Here is a 17,399-nt window from a genome sequence, read left to right as displayed (position 1 = left end):
GACGGATGGATCCACGGCCAGTAATGATGTGGCACCCGAGTATCATAAACTAGTTTTTTCAAGAATTTTTAAAAGTTTGAAAATTTTCAAATAAACGAAACAATATAAATCGAGCAGTATGATGGCTAGAGGGGTGATAAGTTCAAGATGGCAAGTACTTGATGGCTTTAAATTATGTCAAACTTTTCGAGATTACTTATGTCATATTGTTTCAAATACTAGAAATTTTTCAGAACTTTTTGAAAAGTTTGAACCCAAGTTTTGGCCATATCTCACAAAAAGTGATAAATATTTTAAATTATTTCAAACTTTCCTAGATTTGTTAGTTTATATTTTTCCATTTATTGGAATTTTCATAATTTTTAAGGTTTTAAAAAAGAATAGTTGATGACATGTGGATGCCACATCATCACTCACTGTGGGGGCTCTGGCTGTCAGATTTGCGGTTAACAACTCTAATCCTTGATTTGGACCTCTGTGCAACCAACTACATGTAAAGTTGGTGTTTTCTGCAAAAGACATGAAAAGTGAGTGATTTGTGCAATATAAACAGCAATAGTGAGTGGTTTGTGCAATTTCCTCTATTTAAAGCATTGCTTCAATGTGGAAGATTTCAAATGTATAAAGTAAATTAAGTGGCTGCATATTCTAGAGGATGTGTGCAAATTTAACTGCCAAAATGGAGCATGTATCTGCACAAAATGCACATTGTAAATTCTATACTAACTGTTGGACCATGCTCTTTGGAAAGAGTAAATCTGATCAAGTCAATCCCACTCGAGCCGTTTCAAGCCGTCTGATTACATGTCAGCCAACCAACGGCGGCTGAAAGGCCACGGCCCATCTCCCAGTTTCTTCCCCCATCCTTCAGCTCGTCGAGCGGCGGCGATGTCCGAGGAGGCGAGCAGGAGCAGGGTGCTGGTGGTCGGCGCCACCGGCCGCCTCGGCGGCAGCCTCGTGCGCGCGAGCATCGCCTTCGGCCACCCCACCTTCGCGCTCGTCCGCCCCCACCACTTCGCCCTCCCCGACTCCGCTCCCCTCAAGCCGCTCGCCGCCGCCGGCGCGATGCTCCTCAAGGTAAACGCCCCCGTGATTTCGAGTGATCCGCCTGTGCCATGTCCTCCGTTCTGCTCGATCGACTTGCCAGTGTCTTCCGGTGATTCAGGGGGCTCTGGAAGATTACCCGAGCTTGCTAGAGGCTGTGCGGCAGGTGGATGTGGTCATCTGCGCGGTGCCGACTAAGCACGCGCTCGAGCAGAGGCCTCTGATTCGGGCTATAAAGGAAGCTGCGTGCGTTAAGGTAAAAATCGCAAGTCCAGCTGCCTAATGCATGTCCATTTCGTATTTTCATTTTGGGAAATATTTTATGCGTATGTAATTAGTTGGGCTAACCTACTAATCTAGTGGTACTTCTCCTATCTGAGTCTCACAATCGCGTGAAGGAAAAAAAATCCTTCAAATCAATTTATTGAGAGTTGGTAGCACGTGTTAGATTTAGGACATCATAAGTAACACGAGATCATGCATTGTAGCAATCAAGAACGCCCAATTATCATAAACACTGAGGGGTAATTTATCATTACGTAACTCTGATGATGCCATTGTTGCCTGTGTGAGGCGGGGTTGAGCCGTAGTCGAAGTAGACGAAGTAGCCGATCTGGTGGTGCTGATGCGCTCCGGTCTCCATCTATACTATCTTGGGACAACATGATCGCAGCAGGCCAACAATATGCCATCCATATACAAGACTAAGATTGTGAACCTACTGCCCTTAAACTTGATATAAATGCGCTTGTCCACAACATATTTCCGTAAAACCAAAAGTTCTAATAATCTTGTCAAACTTGAGGTGGTATGAAGCTTAATTCAAGCTATAGATGGATTTCTTCAGATGACATGCCAAATGTTCATACCCTTCCATAACAAAACCTTTCGGCTTAGTCATGTAAACATCTCATTTAGAAATGTTGTCTTAAATTGATTTGATGCAACCTATGTCAAAATGACCTACTAGAGCCATGCCGATCCTAAAGGAATCTTTGGATGACACATGAGAGAAGGTTTCATTGTAATCGATTCCTTCACTCTGTGTGATGTCGCCACAAGCCTTGCCTTGAACCTTCCCTTTGGAGTCATACTTGGTTTTGTGTATGCATTTGCAGCCTATTGTTTTAGCACAATTGGGAATTTTTTACAAAGTCCCAAACATCACTTGTGCCCATACATTTTAGCTTCTCTTCCATGACTTCGTAAAAAATGTGGCCATTTGGATGAATTTGTACTTTTAATGCCTTTTTTATATGAGGTTGGATCCTCCACCTTTTCTATATCATTTACATCCCCACTCATGTAGGTGATATAATCATCTTTGGTGGTCTTCTCACGATAGGAGGTGGTGAAGGAACATCACTATTTCGTGGATCATCTTGATTATCTAATCGGGGGTCCTCTTTAGTTTCTGAATTTTCATTATCATTAGTTTTAGGATCACCATTAGGTTGAGGACTTAATCTGTAAGATTCAGGGCCAACATGAGTTGTTACTCTCCCAGAACGATCTCTTGGATAGTTGGGGATGGAGCACACATCTGCTTCTCCTCAAGATCGATATTCTGTATTTCGTTGATTTCATTATCCTCAAAAAATACCGCTTGCCGGGTCTCGACAAATTTGGTGGTGTGACTTGAACAACAGTGATATCCATTTCCCATATGAGGGTATCCAATGAAGAAACAACTAACTGTTTTTGGATCTAATTTCTGTGGATTGAAAACTCAAGCCTCAACAGGACAACCCCACACACGTAAATAATTCAAACTCGGCTTCTTTCCCATCCACATCTCGTAAGGTGTGTTTGGTGATGACTTAGTTGGAGCGAGATTTATAATGTGCAGCTGTTTTAAAAGCTTACATCCATAGGATTACAGGTAAACTTGCAACACACTTCACACCATATCTGCAAGGGTGCGGTTTCGATACCCAGCCACCATTTTGCTAAGGTTTAATAGGCATTGAAAACTGGGCAACAATTCCATTCTAAGCTAAAAACTTAGCAAAAGGTCTTGGAATTGCCTGCAAGGAGCATGCCTACCATAATCTCTGTGATCAGACTGTTTTATTTTTGCGTTCAGTTGGTCCCCAACTTCGGGTTTGAACAATTTGAATTTTTCCAAAGCTTTCAATTTTTCACGTAGAGGCTAATTATACCCATATCAGGAAAAGTCGGTTCTAAAGTCGATGAATAAATCAAAACCATCTACAGACTTGACATTAAGGGGCCTAGATATGTTAGTATGAATAAGTTGGAGGATACCCGTGGCTCTTACTGCTCCTTTCTTAATCGTTTTTGCGTATTTTTCTTTAATGTTGTCAACATATTTTTCTGCATAGTATACCATTTTCTGCATAGTATACACATTTTTCTGCATAGTTCCTAGCTGAGTGTGGAAATCTTGCCTATCATTCAATGCCTTGTGAACCGGACATGCTATTCAGTACCCATGGTGCATAATATGTTATTTTACACCCCTAGGTTGCTACATTTAGAATTTATTTTTGAATACAAATAATTACGTTCATATTGACTCACAACTGGAAAAATTGACATAAAAAACACAATGCATGAGTCACACCAATGTAAAAACTACTCCCTCAGGCCCTAAATACTTGTTGCAGGTTTAGGCAAAATGTAGGCCAAAATGTGTACAAAAATTTGCGTATTTATGCCGTATTTTTCTACGTCATGTAAAAAATAGTTACATCATGTCTATATTTTCTTACAATCTTCTTGACTTAAGGGATAAGAAAAATAAGTATCACAAGATCATGCATGGTAGAAATCTAGAACACCCAATTATCGTAAACATAGAGAGGTAATTGATCATTACATAGTGCTGATGATGCCATCGTTACCTGCTTGAGGCAGGTTTGAGCCGTTCGAAGTAGACAAAGTAGTCGATCTGGTGATGGTGTGGATGCCCACCGGCCTTTACCTGCACTGTCCTGGGACAATATGTTGATGTTCCAGCCTTCCCGTTGCTTGTGCGCGGACTGCGATCGGTGCAGATCTTAGGAGATTTAGGGGAGTGGCTGAGCTTAGAACTAACAGGTAGGTTGCTAACTGCTTGACTACCCCCTTTTAATATGCGCATGCAGCAGGCGCCAGAACCATTAGGTGGTTCGGGCGCCCCCTATCAGGGCGTTTTGTTACGTACGGGTGAGGGGTACAAAGGTTGGTTCATGGCCCATTCCCTTTTCTTTCGTTCTGTTTTGACTCGATCTGCTAAACTGTTAGATTAACCAACAGCATGGACTCAGCAGAAATGGCATAATAGGCGTTGAATGGAGGTAGAGGGGGATTGGACTAAATTTTTCTTGAAAAATCTGCAAAGGCCCCCATCATATGCACAGACACAACCAAAACAGGTCAGAATGGTTGCACTGCAGTGCACAGTGAAAAATGTATCCTAACCAAACATATTTTAAAATAATTTCCGTCCTTTATTTTAGCCGTCTGAGACTTTCCTTCACAATTTGGTTTTGAAAGACAATCAGTTTGGAAGTTTCCCCGCAAAAAATGTAATATATTCATCAAAGCATTTGAGTGATCACATGTTGTATTACGAAACAAAATGTGAAGCATAGCTTCTGACCTTGCGGTGAATTCATGCAGAGATTTATCCCGGCAGAATTTGGAGTTGATCACACAAAGATACAAATTTGTGACATGGACCATGGTTTCTATGAGAAGAAAGCTGAAATCCGTCGTTTAATTGAGAGTGAAGATATTCCTCACACATACGTGTACTGCAACTTCCTCATGCGCTATTTGCTTCCTTCACTGGTGCAGCCGGGTCTACATGCTCCTCCAAGAGATGAAGTTATGATATTTGGTGGAGGAAATACTAAAGGTCTGGTAATATTACTTCTCTTTAGTCTGCTGTTTGGTACCTAAAAAGTGAAAAAATTCTCCCATTTTCTTGTTTTTTCCCTCAAGGAAGAAACTTGTCTCTGCAGGTATCTTTGTTGAAGAGAGTGATGTAGCTAAATTTACAGTGTGTACCATAGACGACCCGAGAACAATGAATAAGTCTATGTATCTGAGACCTCCGGGAAATGTCTACTCACTGAATGAATTGGTTGGCCTCTGGGAGACAAAAATCAACAAACACCTAAAGAAGATACATATAACAGAAGAGCAACTGCTTAAAAACATCCATGGTAAGTTAAAAGTGCTCTGGATTAATGGTTTTGATGATTTATTAGTACAATTGTTTCAGTTTCTTTTGTATGTGCGCTGCTGCCAGGGACTAGGGTTGTTTGTCCCATATTAGGTTGTCATTTCCTGTTTTAGTAACCACCAGCCTAGTACCAGGTGTAATCAAATCCAACTTTGAGGAAGGTTCTGGTGCACTTTCTTGATATCATGGGCTGTAAATGGAAGGATACAGCTTCGTTCTTTTAGTTAGATTAGAAAACAGAACCATGGTTACAACTTTTGATCTAATCGATTCTTTCCCGATATGAGATTCTTATACTCCCTCTGTCCTGAAAAGGATGTTGGAGATTTGTCTGAATTCGGATGTATCTATACACTGAATAGTGTCTACATACATCCAAATTTAGATAAATCTGCGACAACCTTGTGTTATTCCGAACCGTCACATGAAGTTGCAAATACATATGCACCAGTAAGTGGAACTATGCTTCTATGCTAGAAGTACTTTGTGAATAGAATGGAGTTGATGAAATAGGAAACAAAATGTTAATAAGCCTTTTCTGGTTCTCATATTGCATTTGTCATGTATCTCATTATCTATTTTTCATCTGCAGATGCACCGTTTCCCTTGAAAATGGATTTGATATTTATCTATTCAGCTTTTGTTAAGGGTGACCACACACATTTTGAAATTGACTCGAGAACTGAAGGAACTCAACTGTATCCTAGTGTAAAGTATATCACAGTGAATGAATATTTGGATACACTAGTTTAGAATGTTGGATTGATCTGTATGTTGCTCATAAATAACATCATTCGTTTCAAATGGCGTTTCAATGAATAAGTTTCAGTTACTTGTGCTCGGTTAATTCAAATTTAATTAAGTGGTCTCATTCTTCTCTGTTTTCTTAAAAAAGTGAGTACTGAGTACTGATGTTTATGTATCGAGTTTTGCGTGCTCAGTAAATTTATGAAGCTTGTCGCATGTTTGTTTTTTCTGTCCTATCTGTTAATTAACTGGCTCTTAGCCCATTTGTTTCTGATCCTTGTAGCTAAGCTTGCAAAGCAACAACTTTTGTCCTGTGGTAATGTTCTTTGAATCCGACGTACGGAGTATTATTTTGCTGTGCTGTATACATGTATTGTGTATCCAGCAATATAGTTATTTCAGTAGCCAGTAGGGATCATAATCAGCATTATCTGAGTCATAATACAATATTATATAGTGGTTGGGTCCTACAAATCTTGGCTCCCTTTAGGTATATTTTTAGTGTTCCTAGGAATAGATGATTGTTCTTAGAACTCGCAGCCTTGGAAATGGAGAAGTGTGGCTGCTTTCTCTTTTCTGCTTTGGTTTCTTCTCTCCTTGTTGGACTGGAAGAAGAGGACAAGAATGACAAGACAGCCAAGCAAAATATGTATTTATTGCCCTTTCCACTTATATGTCTCTTTATAACTCTTACTCTTCTCCTCCCTTTGAGCCTCTAACTGTTGATGTTGCAAGAAGACCATACTGCTCTAGGTCCTTCAGGTAATAATTTTACCGATTTATCTTGGATCCGTTTAGTTAATTATTTCATAATTCGTGCTACACATTTAATTTGCTTGAAAATTGCAACTAATGCGATTTTCTCTGACCTCATACAGTTTCTTTGATCTTTCGTATAAATAAAATCAATTGTTGCAATTTAGTAGTGCAATAGTTCATGGATGACATGAAAAAGCAAATGGGAGAATAAACATGTGGAATTTTTATTTCATTATGAAATTGGAGTCTGTAAAACAACATAGCAAACAACCAACAACCGAATAGAAACTGCAGGCATTGCCTCAATAAAACTACAACCAACAACACGTGGAGTCCATATAGTCATACTAATGAACTGGCTGTGGTCTACTGAATCTGAATGGAACAATGGTAGAGAGTTTGCTTTGCACCTGCAAAACATTTTTGGTTATCATTCTAATGTTGTCTTGTACAAGTTGTGCTAGATTGCTGCCAAGCGAAGTTATTTAGCAGAATGACTAATCATTGTTTTAGTTGCATAATTGCTATATTCTCATGCAATAGAAGATGAGCCAGAAGTTAATTTCGATTTGTTTGAACTTCAGGCTAGGCCATAATTAATCTTGGTCCTTCTCAGTAACTCAACAAATGTTCTAGTGATTTATTTTGTTTATCACAATAATGCAATTTTTCTTGACCACAGAAACTTAAATTTGAGTGATCAAGCATGCTAGCAGCACAGAGCAACCCAATGCACAATCGGCAGTCTCGCAACGATGCTTCCACACAGCATAGAAGTGGCTATGAACCTTCAGACACAGAAACTGAGTGGCATGAAAGCCCTTGGAATGATGCAATATTGAAATCACAGAGGACTCGGTTCACTAAAGATCCTGGTCGGAATCCCCAAGTTGGTGCTAGAAGGCAAAACACATCCCCAAACCGTGGAAAAGAGCATCCTGATGAGAAAACTTCAAATATGAGAAACAACCGTACTCCTCCCAGGCTCACAGAACAAAGGCACCAAACTTCCCCATACGCTGGTGGAAAAAGTGAATCACGCAAGAAGAGCAACCGAACGCCCCCCAAAGTTCGGTCTTCTATGGATAGATTTAGCCGTTCATCAATCAAGGAGAAGATTTCCCGTCGGTCAATTTCTACACCGAAACTACGAGCACAAGAGAAGGAACATCCTTCTAGAGTTCCTGCTTTCCATGGCACCCCTGTCTCAAAACAGGCAGAAAGAGACTCAACTGATTTTATGAAAGCAGATTCACATACAGAAAACTATTCACAAGAGATCAATAAATTGATCACCAATGGCAATTCGCCGAATTCTAGGAAAAATGAGTATATATGTACAAGCACAGAGTCTACAAGTGACATCTTCTTTTCCCGTGATTGTAGGGCTCCTCTTGAGAAAACATCCGTAAAGCATAATAATATCGACGAATCATTTACCTCTGATTCACATGTTGATGCTGATAATGACGGTGCTGTTACTCAGTCAAATAGCAGTAATTTGGTCAGGACGTCACAGTTTGTTTCAGTCCGGACTGGTCTTTCACGAAAAACTACAAACACCAGCTATGCTACTGGTCGGCATTCCCAAATTAGCCGCACCACCACTTTGAGTAGCCATGCTGACAGATTTAGTGGGGACAGTGGAAAGTTCAGTGATTTCACTGGGAAACTAGTTGGAGGTGTCATGAAATTCACCTCCAACATGCAGAAGGCGCAAAATGATGCTTGGCTTCCCTGTATGACTGGAAAGTTATGCCGTAAACCAAGATCACCGAACAGCAAAGCAGTTGATGAATCCGAATCAACTTTCATTCAAAAGGCAATCGTCGTAGAGAAGATAAGACTTTTCTGGGCGGATAAATACCGTCCACGAACTTTGAGTGGATTTACTTGTCACAGGGAGCAAATTCAACAGCTTAAACAATTGGTAACACCTTCGACCTCTTTCCTGACTACACGAGTTTTATTGATCATAGATTTCTTATTCTTGCCGCAACCTTGTAATTAAACAAGAATTATCTTGGTTAACTTCTCAAACAAAGTACCTTGCAAAAATTTCATCAAGACTTCAATAAATGTTACTCCATTCAACCTTGCAGTTAAATTAGTTGTAAAATGCTAATCTGTATGGATCTTCTTGGCAGTTGCATGGCTATGCTGTTCTATACATGATTGTTCCAGTAGCTCAAACTTAGTTCTCTAGTCTTCTGAATGCTGGTTTTCTGTTGTGGCAGGTTTCCCCTGATTTTTGCCCTCATATTATTCTCAAAGGGCCTCCGGGATCAGGAAAGAGGTCGTTGTGCAGAGCCATACTCACAGAGATCTTCGGCGATTCGTCTCTAAATGTACAAACTTGTGCAGTGAAAATTGAAAGCCATGTTACTACCCATTACATATCGCATTAAGTACTTCTTGTTGCTTTTCCAGGTATCTCACGATTTGAAGAGTTGCACTGGCCCGGTAAGCTATTCCCATTTGTGATTGCCTTAATGCCTTAATATCCCTCAACTTGAATTCATTTTGATGCAGCATTCATGCGGATTGCAACCTGTAGTTTGCATAAAGTAATCATACTACTCGGTAAAAAGCAACGGAAACAGTTTCTGTTTTTGGTTAAGGAAAAAGAGGTAGCTTTACTTAGGCCCAGTTCTTTTTAGCTTCAGCTTGTGCAGAAACTGCTCCACCTTGAGCTGCCAAAATAAACGGCCGTGAAAAAAAGCTCCACGCAAAACTCTGTCCAGTTCTTTTCGGCTGGTGCCTTCTCAGCTTATTCCGTGAGTGGTATGGCGAAAATTCTAAAATACTCTTGGATGGATAATAGATCTCGTGTAGCTGGACAACAACAAACTGAATCACAGAATCAACAATGATTCAGTTCGTGGCTGCAATCAGGTCGGAGATGCACACGCGCGGCAGGTCCCGGCCTTAGCATCACGGGAGGACGAGGTGCTCCACGGCAGGGCCGGTAGCTCTGCTCGATCTGGCTGGCATGGAATGGATGCAGGGCAAGGAAAGGCATGGGGCTGCCGAGCTCGAGCTCCGCTCGATGGTGCAGCAGGCGGCGGGGGACGCGGCCTGAGATGGGGCGGCAGGCGACGGTGGACGGGAGGCGAGCGGGCGGCTGGCGGCGGCCGGGGTGGCGGGCGGGCGGCGGCGGTCGGGGCGTCGGCTGCAGGCCGCGTTCCTTTTTCTATCGCCAGAAGAAGTACGATTGGAGTCTACCTACTACGGGGGCATGAGGGGAAAACGTTTCGCTGGAGTGCGGGAAGCTGCGGGAAGCTGGGGTACCCCAGCTTTTCCCCACTACACACAAATGGCCAAAGCCGGCTGCCCCCCACTACGGCTTAAAATCCAGTTCTTTTGGGCTTAGGCTGTTCCTCACCCCTAAGCCATCTAGAAGCTCTAAAAGAACTGGGCCTTAGTTCCTTGTGGGTTGCTAGCTCATCATTTTAGCAGAAGGATAGTAAATAATTTACCAGGACCACTGCAACTATTCGGCCAAAATCTAATTGCTTCACAGATAACTTATTGGTAAAACGGTAACCTTATATAACACTACTACTGTGGAGGGTTAGTTATTTGTTTTCTTCGCTGTAGTTAGAAAAATAAAATTTCGAACCATCATTTCTGTCACAACAACTTTTGAGTTGGAGCCGGGTAGAAACATGAATTTGTCTAAACACGTACTCATTGCATACCATTTTGCACTTGCTTTTTATTAACTTAATAATATGTTACATCCATTGGTTGATGGGAAAAATGTTTTCATCATTATAAATATTTAAAAAAACACCACTTATGTTATAGGAATTTTAAGCCAGCACTTGTTTCCCTGTGTTTGGCAGGGGTCTGCATCTGTGCCCATCCTTGTCCCGTTATCATCAAGTGATCACCATGTCGAACTCGATATGAGGTATCAATCCAAGAATGCTAGATATGCTTTGACAGCTCTGGCGAATGAAATACCAAATAAGCATAAAACCGCGGCGATAGCTCCGAGAAAGAACTTCAAAGGTATACTTACATCCTTTGATTTGTTGTTTTTTGAAATCCTGTTTCTGTTGGGATCTCCCTAACATGATTTTTTTTTTGTTGATTCCAGTAATTGTTCTCTATGATGTTGACAAAGTTAGTGAGAATAATCAACGTTTGATAAAATGGATAATTGACTCCTCCTCTGATGCATGCAAGATAATAATGACTTGCAAAGATGAGCCCAATCTTCTTGATTCCATTATCAGCCGTTCCAAGATTATTAGCATTGATATGCCCAATGCACGTGAGGTGAGCTATCTTCCAATTTTATTTTATTGTTTTCATTTTCATTGGGGTTTGAATGAGTATGCAGATTGCAGAACAAGTATGTGATGTATACGTGTAATTTCACAGACTTCCAGCGATTATAGGACAAGTATCGACTAGCTTAGTTCCAAATTCAAAAGCACGAATATGGCATTCAACATCATTAACACTGTATTTGTATTTTTCTTTCTTCCGAGAACAACTAAAATTGTACTTTCAGCTCAACATTAGCAGGACAAGTTCATAACATGAAAAGGGACAAACTTCCTTTTCTTTTGTACATTATACTCAAATTCATTAGTTACAACCACCGACTGACAAATAAAAAAATCCAGATTGTGGAGATTCTTACTTACATATCAAAAAGAGAGAATTTTGATCTTCATGCAAGTTTTGCTGCTACCATTGCAACTCAATCTAGGCAGAACATGAGGGAGGCGATATTGGCTCTGGAGGCATGCAAAAGCAACAAGTATTGTCTCAGTACTTGTTATGAAATGTTCTCGTTTCCTTTGGATTTATATGCATTATGGTTCTAATATCTGCTATATATTTTTATCTCCCTTCCATTTACCAGTTACCCCTTCATTGATGGACAAGCTATACCACTAGGATGGGAGAATGTTCTTCAGGAACTTGCAGCAGATATTTTAGATGACCCTTCTCCAAAAAGGTCAGGCATTTGGAGCCAGAAGACATGAATGTTTTTCATTGTCCTTACCGACTTCTCATTTATTGTGAAACTGTGATCTCTATACTTTTTTGACCTCCAGTTGTTCACTTTATAAATTGCAGCAGCTTTTGATCTCATTGAGTGAATCAATGCTGCCTAACACAGGAAAAATGATATTGACCTATGTGATTACATTCACAGCTCTATTTGTATAACAGATAAACACATCATGTAGGTTGTTTTTGGTACGAGGCAAGCTCCAAAAGCTCTTGGTTGAATTCGTACCCCCTAAACTTATTCTCCAGGTAATTTATGCAAAAAAAATGGAAATATTGATGAGATACAGATTTAACCTTAAGGACATAACCGTACAATTAAACTCCATTCTTTGATTTTTTACCCTGCAGAAAATGGTAGAGCTGTTCCTGAAGGGAATTCATGCTACCATAAAGAGGGAAGTTTATTATTGGCATGGCTACTATGTGAGTTTGATCTACCATATTTCTGGTTTGCATGCACTTCCCCAGTGAGCCATGATAACCATGTACGGAAATAATGATTTCAGGACAAGAGGTTGCCGGCTGGTGCAAGTGCACTGCTGAAACTGGAAGGTATTTTGCCACTCCTTTGCCCCCACCATCTGCATCGTCTTCGTCAGATGTTATCTTCTAATCTAAAACAGCCCAAAACCATGGCCTGCCGTTGTATTTCGGCGAGTCGATTGTCCATTGGATCTATAGACTACAGATAACCCCAAAAGTTAATTGTTGCCTTCTCTTGTGCAGAATTTATTGCCAAGTTCATGAGCATCCACCGGAAGAGCCTGCCAGGTGTTTCATGACTCCCATACCCGCAAGCATTTCAGCTGCAGCTGGCAGTTGCTTTTTTGATCATGGAGCTGGTTTTCGTCTTTTGGATTGGGGCAACAGAAATGTACAGAGAATAAGTCTGCTGAACAAAGCAGGGGTGAAATGAGTGTGTTGTGCAGTTAGTCTGTGTTACAGACGCTTTTGTGCATTTGGCCGTTGGACTCGACCAACGGGATGATGCATTTGTACATTGTTACTGGATTTTAAAAGTACATGAAATAAGCTCTTTCACAGGCGCTGGGAACATCTCATTCTAACCTTCGAACATACGGTCAGAGAGATTGTGTTTTGTGGTTATGTGCAATTTCTTATGATAATTTTTGCCCACGTGCCACTTCGTTTGCCAAACATGGTCGTTCAGTATGCTCTCGTAAAAAACATGGTTGTTCAGTGAATATACTCCATTGTTTTTCTCCTATCCTTTGTTTTTGGCTTGGATGAAGAGAGCTTCGGTGGGTCTAGATGAACTTGTAGGGAACTTGTCACGTAGTGCTGATGATTGTTCTTCTGTTTAGAAGTTCAAAGGCTCATTCACTCATTAACACAACACTCAGATAATACATCCTCCTGGATACAACAAGGAACACAAAACATTCAGATTTATTCTGTGTTTGTGTGTTTGCCAGCGGCAAAATTGGGCAGCAGAGCGCCTCTTTTTACTAGGGTTCGGCACCTAGCACATCACTCGAAATGGGGAACGATGGCTGCATCCTTTCACCTTGATGGGCGTGTAAAGCAGAAACGTCGCAATGTTTGTGTAACTAACTAGTACCAAAATGAAAAAATCAAGTTCCATTTTCAGTAGTCCTCCAAATAAACTCTTGACAAAGAAATGAGACATAAATCCGTTGCAACAACAACAACAAAAAAGCAGTAAACATTGCTAAAACTGCCAACCCGTAGATTTTAACTAATAGTGGACTATACAAATGCTGCTAACCATTGTTCCCCCTTCAGCCGTGCCACGGTGCCAACCATATTAGCCAGAGGCCATATTGTCCAGACAGAGTACATAATTACCATCTCCCCAAATTACATTCTGAGTCCATACGAAACAAGAGCCATTGTCCCTCCGTGGGCCACTTATCTGGCCCACCTAAAGGGCCTGCCTCGCTTGGCGTCAGACTGCTCTTGTAGTCTTGTGGGTGCAGGAACTTTGTTCTTGTTTCTCAAAAAAAAAAAAGGAACTTTGTTCTTTCTACGTGCTGTCTTGTTTGCTTGTGTGTTTGTGAGCGGCAAAGTTATAAGTAGTCAGCACAGCGCCTGCTCTTTTGACACGTACCGGGGTCGGCGCCTACATAGCACATCATCCCGAAATGGGGAACAGTGGCTGCGTCCTTTCACCTTGATGGACATGTACCGCAGAAATGTTGCAATCTCAGTGTAAGCAACTACCTAAATGAAAACGGAGTTCCACTTTAGTAGTTCTGCAAATAAACTATGGAGAAGGAAATGCAAACATCAACAAAAATACGGCACTAAACACCGCTAAAATCGGCAAACCTGTACGATTTGACTCATAGCCAGATGCGGCTAACCAATCAAAACGTTGAACTAAAGTAAACTCACAATGGAACCTAGACGTAATTATAGTGTTTTCAACTTTCAGTGCTATCCAAACAATCGAATCAAAACTGATCTCAAGAAGAAGAAAAAAAAAAAGAAAAAAAAATTCCAACCGGTACCGTACGGGACTCAGAAGGAGTCGATCGGGAGACGTCCATCAAAACCCATCTAGGGTTCCGTCCTCTCACAGGTGACGCCGCCGGTCAGCTCTGCCTCCAGTGGCCTTGGATCCTTGGAGGTGTGGCGGACCAGTGCCTCTTACTAGCGTGAGGTTTTCGTTCTTTGTTTGATTGTTTCAGTGTCTTTTTCGGGATGATGAGGTGGCGGCTACCTTCTGAAGTCAGAATAAGGTTCTCGACACCCTATCCTCGCTCCGGTGGCGTGTCTTGCATCGGCAGAGGACATGTGGAGTCGTGTGCGCGGTGGATCTCCTGGGATTTGGTCGGTTTTCGTATTCATTGGTGTAGTTTCAGGTCAGTCTCTTTTGATCTACTGTTGTCATCTTTGACGACGGTTGACGGTTGCCGCTCCGGTGATAAAGGGGCGAGGACAGTGGGGCGCCTTGGTACAAAGACCTACTTGTAATTTTTTATTACTTTTAGGTCTATTTGTACTGCTATGCTATCGATGATTATTAATAAATCGCTAGATTTTTCGCAGAAAATAAATCAATCTTCGTGAATTACTACCGCCTCATAAGGGCATCTCCAACCGCTTGACACAAACGGGCATAAAATGCCCTTTTGTGTCCGTGCGGACAAGAAATAGGAAAAACCTCAGACCAACGACTAGATACGAACTAACTAGTGTTGGCTTACTCGCGGCCAAAATTTAGGCTCGAAATGCGTCAGCGTGGACACGGCATGGCGAGCGCACTTGTCCACGGTATTCTCCGGCGGCCCCGCCTGCTAGTGACTGTGCCCGCTTCGCCTTCTGCGCGCCATAGTAGTGGCCGACGGTGCTGCAACTTTCCGCGCCGCGTTATTGGCGCCGCCTTGTCTTCCACGCGCAAACATGACCAACTCGCCTAGTGGGACGACCTCACCATCCAACTAAAGGAGTGTGCGCTGGTTCAAGGGAGGCCGATGACTCCTCCAATCACGCCTAGGCGTACCTAGGCATGTGCCGCCACCTCCTCCTCCTCCTGCGCCTACGCTGCCGCCACCACCTCATCCCGCACCAACATCGTTGGTGTCGGCGCCACAGCTGGCTCTGTACTGGCCGGCCATTGGCTTGGGTGTCTCCGGTCTTTGTCGGCCTGGTAGACAACTAGGAGGAGTAGGCGGTCATGGCAGCGGATGTCCTAGTTAGCTAGAGTTTGATGTCTAATCTGTTTTATTTAATTTCATCACTATGTAAGTTATTTGTATCGATAAAAACTTTTATTTAAAAGGAATGTGTTGGGCTGCTTGGCAAACTCCGATCCAAACGGACACATGCTAAAAATCACTAATTTTTGTATCGACGACTTAATCGAAATAGAATAAAACGCACATAATTTGTGTTTTTGAAATGGGTCGCAGCTAAATTCAGTTCTGAGAGTCCTGCGGACCACGGTCCATGGGCGATACTGTAGAATAATTCTATTAGGCAGTGTTTGGTTGCACGGAATTGAGGCTCGGAATTGGAATTGAGGTTCAAAAAGGCCAATTCGGCTGTTTGGTTGCGCTTGGAATTGGGCCGTGGAATTCGGAGGCCAATTCCGAGGTCCAGCCCTGCTAGTGTAATTTTCTGCCCCGCCAACCTCTGAATTGGCTCGGAATTGGCTCGGCCACCCGCCGCCGCCCACCGCCACCGTCCGCCGCCGCTGGGCCATCCGCCACCCGCCGCCACCCACCACCGCTCATCGCCGCCGCCCACCGCCGCCGCCGTCGCCACCCACCATCGCCCGCCACCGTTGGGCCACCCGCCGCCCACCGTTGCCGCCGCCGCCACCCACCACCGCTCGCCGCCGCCCGCCTCCGCCCACCGCCATCGCCCGCCGCCACCCACCACCGCTGGGCCACCCGCCACCTGCCACCGCCCGCCGCCACCCGCCGCCGGGCCACCCGTCGACGCTCGGGTCTTTTGATATGTTATTATGTAAAAAATAAATATCATTCTAATATATATGTGTATATTTCATTCATATTACAAATGTTTATATTGTTCAAAGTTTAAAAAACATTCAATTCCACACAATGCGCATCCAAACAGGCTTTAGAATTCCATTGGTCGTTTGATTCTGCAAACGAATACCATGCGCATCCAAATAGGTTTTATGGTATTCCATTGAGGGCCATGCAGGTGGATGGCGCGGTTGTCTCTGACCATGCGGCCATGGCTGAAGCGACCTTTACACACTTTGAGGGCCTGCTTGGCACATCGGTGGACCGTCTACACTCGTTGGACTTGGATTTTCTGGGCACCCACTCAGAGGACCTCTCCGAGCTTGAGTTAGCGTTCACTGAGGAGGAGATCTGGGATGTGGTTAGGCGCTTGCTGATACGCGTTCAACACGCGTCCGTTGGGAACCCCAAGAGGAAGGTATGATGCGTACAGCGGCAAGTTTCCCTCAGTATGAAACCAAGGTTATCGAACCAGTAGGAGCCAAGAAGCACGTTGAAGGTTGATGGCGGCGGGATGTAGTGCGGCGCAACACCAGGGATTCCGGCGCCAACGTGGAACCTGCACAACACAACCAAAGTACTTTGCCCCAACGAAACAGTGAGGTTGTCAATCTCACCGGCTTGCTGTAACAAAGGATTAACCGTATTGTGTGGAAGATGATTGTTTGCAGAAAACAGTAGAACAAGTATTGCAGTAGATTGTATTTCAGTAAAGAGAATTGGACCGGGGTCCACAGTTCACTAGAGGTGTCTCTCCCATAAGATAAACAGCATGTTGGGTGAACAAATTACAGTTGGGCAATTGACAAATAAAGAGGGCATGACCATGCACATACATATCATGATGAGTATAGTGAGATTTAATTGGGCATTACGATAAAGTACATAGACCGCCATCCAACTGCATCTATGCCTAAAAAGTCCACCTTCAAAGTTATCATCCGAACCCCTCCAGGTATTAAGTTGCAAAGCAAATGTACAATTGCATTAAGTATGGTGCGTAATGTAATCAACAACTACATCCTTAGACATAGCATCAATGTTTTATCCCTAGTGGCAACAACACAACACAACCTTAGAACTTTCTCACATCGTCCTGTGTGTCAATGCAGCATGAACCCACTATCGAGCAT

General features: G+C 42.8%; 2 protein-coding genes across 2 annotated transcripts; both read left to right on the top strand.

Annotated features, from left to right (window-relative positions):
* The first annotated feature begins 820 nt into the window (after positions 1 to 820).
* Positions 821 to 6,071, top strand: LOC127306506 (probable pinoresinol-lariciresinol reductase 3). Its single transcript, XM_051337149.1, has 5 exons — positions 821 to 1,077; positions 1,166 to 1,300; positions 4,672 to 4,909; positions 5,016 to 5,219; positions 5,832 to 6,071. Exons 1-5 carry the CDS (start codon positions 889 to 891, stop codon positions 5,990 to 5,992), a joined length of 927 nt encoding a protein of 308 aa, XP_051193109.1. The 5' UTR covers positions 821 to 888; the 3' UTR covers positions 5,993 to 6,071.
* Positions 6,072 to 6,263: 192 nt separating this feature from the next.
* On the top strand, positions 6,264 to 12,843 carry LOC127306505 (uncharacterized). The gene is made up of 12 exons (XM_051337148.2): positions 6,264 to 6,748; positions 7,428 to 8,675; positions 8,983 to 9,093; positions 9,176 to 9,208; positions 10,594 to 10,762; positions 10,851 to 11,032; positions 11,386 to 11,522; positions 11,628 to 11,723; positions 11,959 to 12,028; positions 12,131 to 12,205; positions 12,289 to 12,334; positions 12,509 to 12,843. The coding sequence occupies exons 2-12, from the start codon at positions 7,452 to 7,454 to the stop codon at positions 12,562 to 12,564; spliced, it is 2,199 nt and encodes a 732-aa protein (XP_051193108.1). The 5' UTR covers positions 6,264 to 6,748; positions 7,428 to 7,451; the 3' UTR covers positions 12,565 to 12,843.
* The last annotated feature ends 4,556 nt before the right edge of the window (positions 12,844 to 17,399 follow it).

This window comes from Lolium perenne, chromosome 6 (assembly GCF_019359855.2).
Source record: "Lolium perenne isolate Kyuss_39 chromosome 6, Kyuss_2.0, whole genome shotgun sequence".
NCBI classification, from domain to species: domain Eukaryota; kingdom Viridiplantae; phylum Streptophyta; class Magnoliopsida; order Poales; family Poaceae; genus Lolium; species Lolium perenne.
The sequence above is the reverse complement of the archived record's forward strand: the minus strand, read 5'-3'. Positions and strand labels throughout refer to the sequence as shown.

Excerpts from the sequence above, each read along its gene's own strand:
- LOC127306506 (XM_051337149.1), top strand. The coding sequence starts at position 889 with ATGTCCGAGGAGGCGAGCAGGAGCAGGGTGCTGGTGGTCGGCGCCACC. Across the intron at positions 4,910-5,015 it reads TGGTGGAGGAAATACTAAAG|GTATCTTTGTTGAAGAGAGT; the intron begins GTCTGGTAATAT and ends TTGTCTCTGCAG. Across the intron at positions 5,220-5,831 it reads ACTGCTTAAAAACATCCATG|ATGCACCGTTTCCCTTGAAA; the intron begins GTAAGTTAAAAG and ends TTTCATCTGCAG.
- LOC127306505 (XM_051337148.2), top strand. The coding sequence starts at position 7,452 with ATGCTAGCAGCACAGAGCAACCCAATGCACAATCGGCAGTCTCGCAAC. Across the intron at positions 11,033-11,385 it reads ATATGCCCAATGCACGTGAG|ATTGTGGAGATTCTTACTTA; the intron begins GTGAGCTATCTT and ends AAAAAAATCCAG. Across the intron at positions 11,523-11,627 it reads GAGGCATGCAAAAGCAACAA|TTACCCCTTCATTGATGGAC; the intron begins GTATTGTCTCAG and ends TCCATTTACCAG.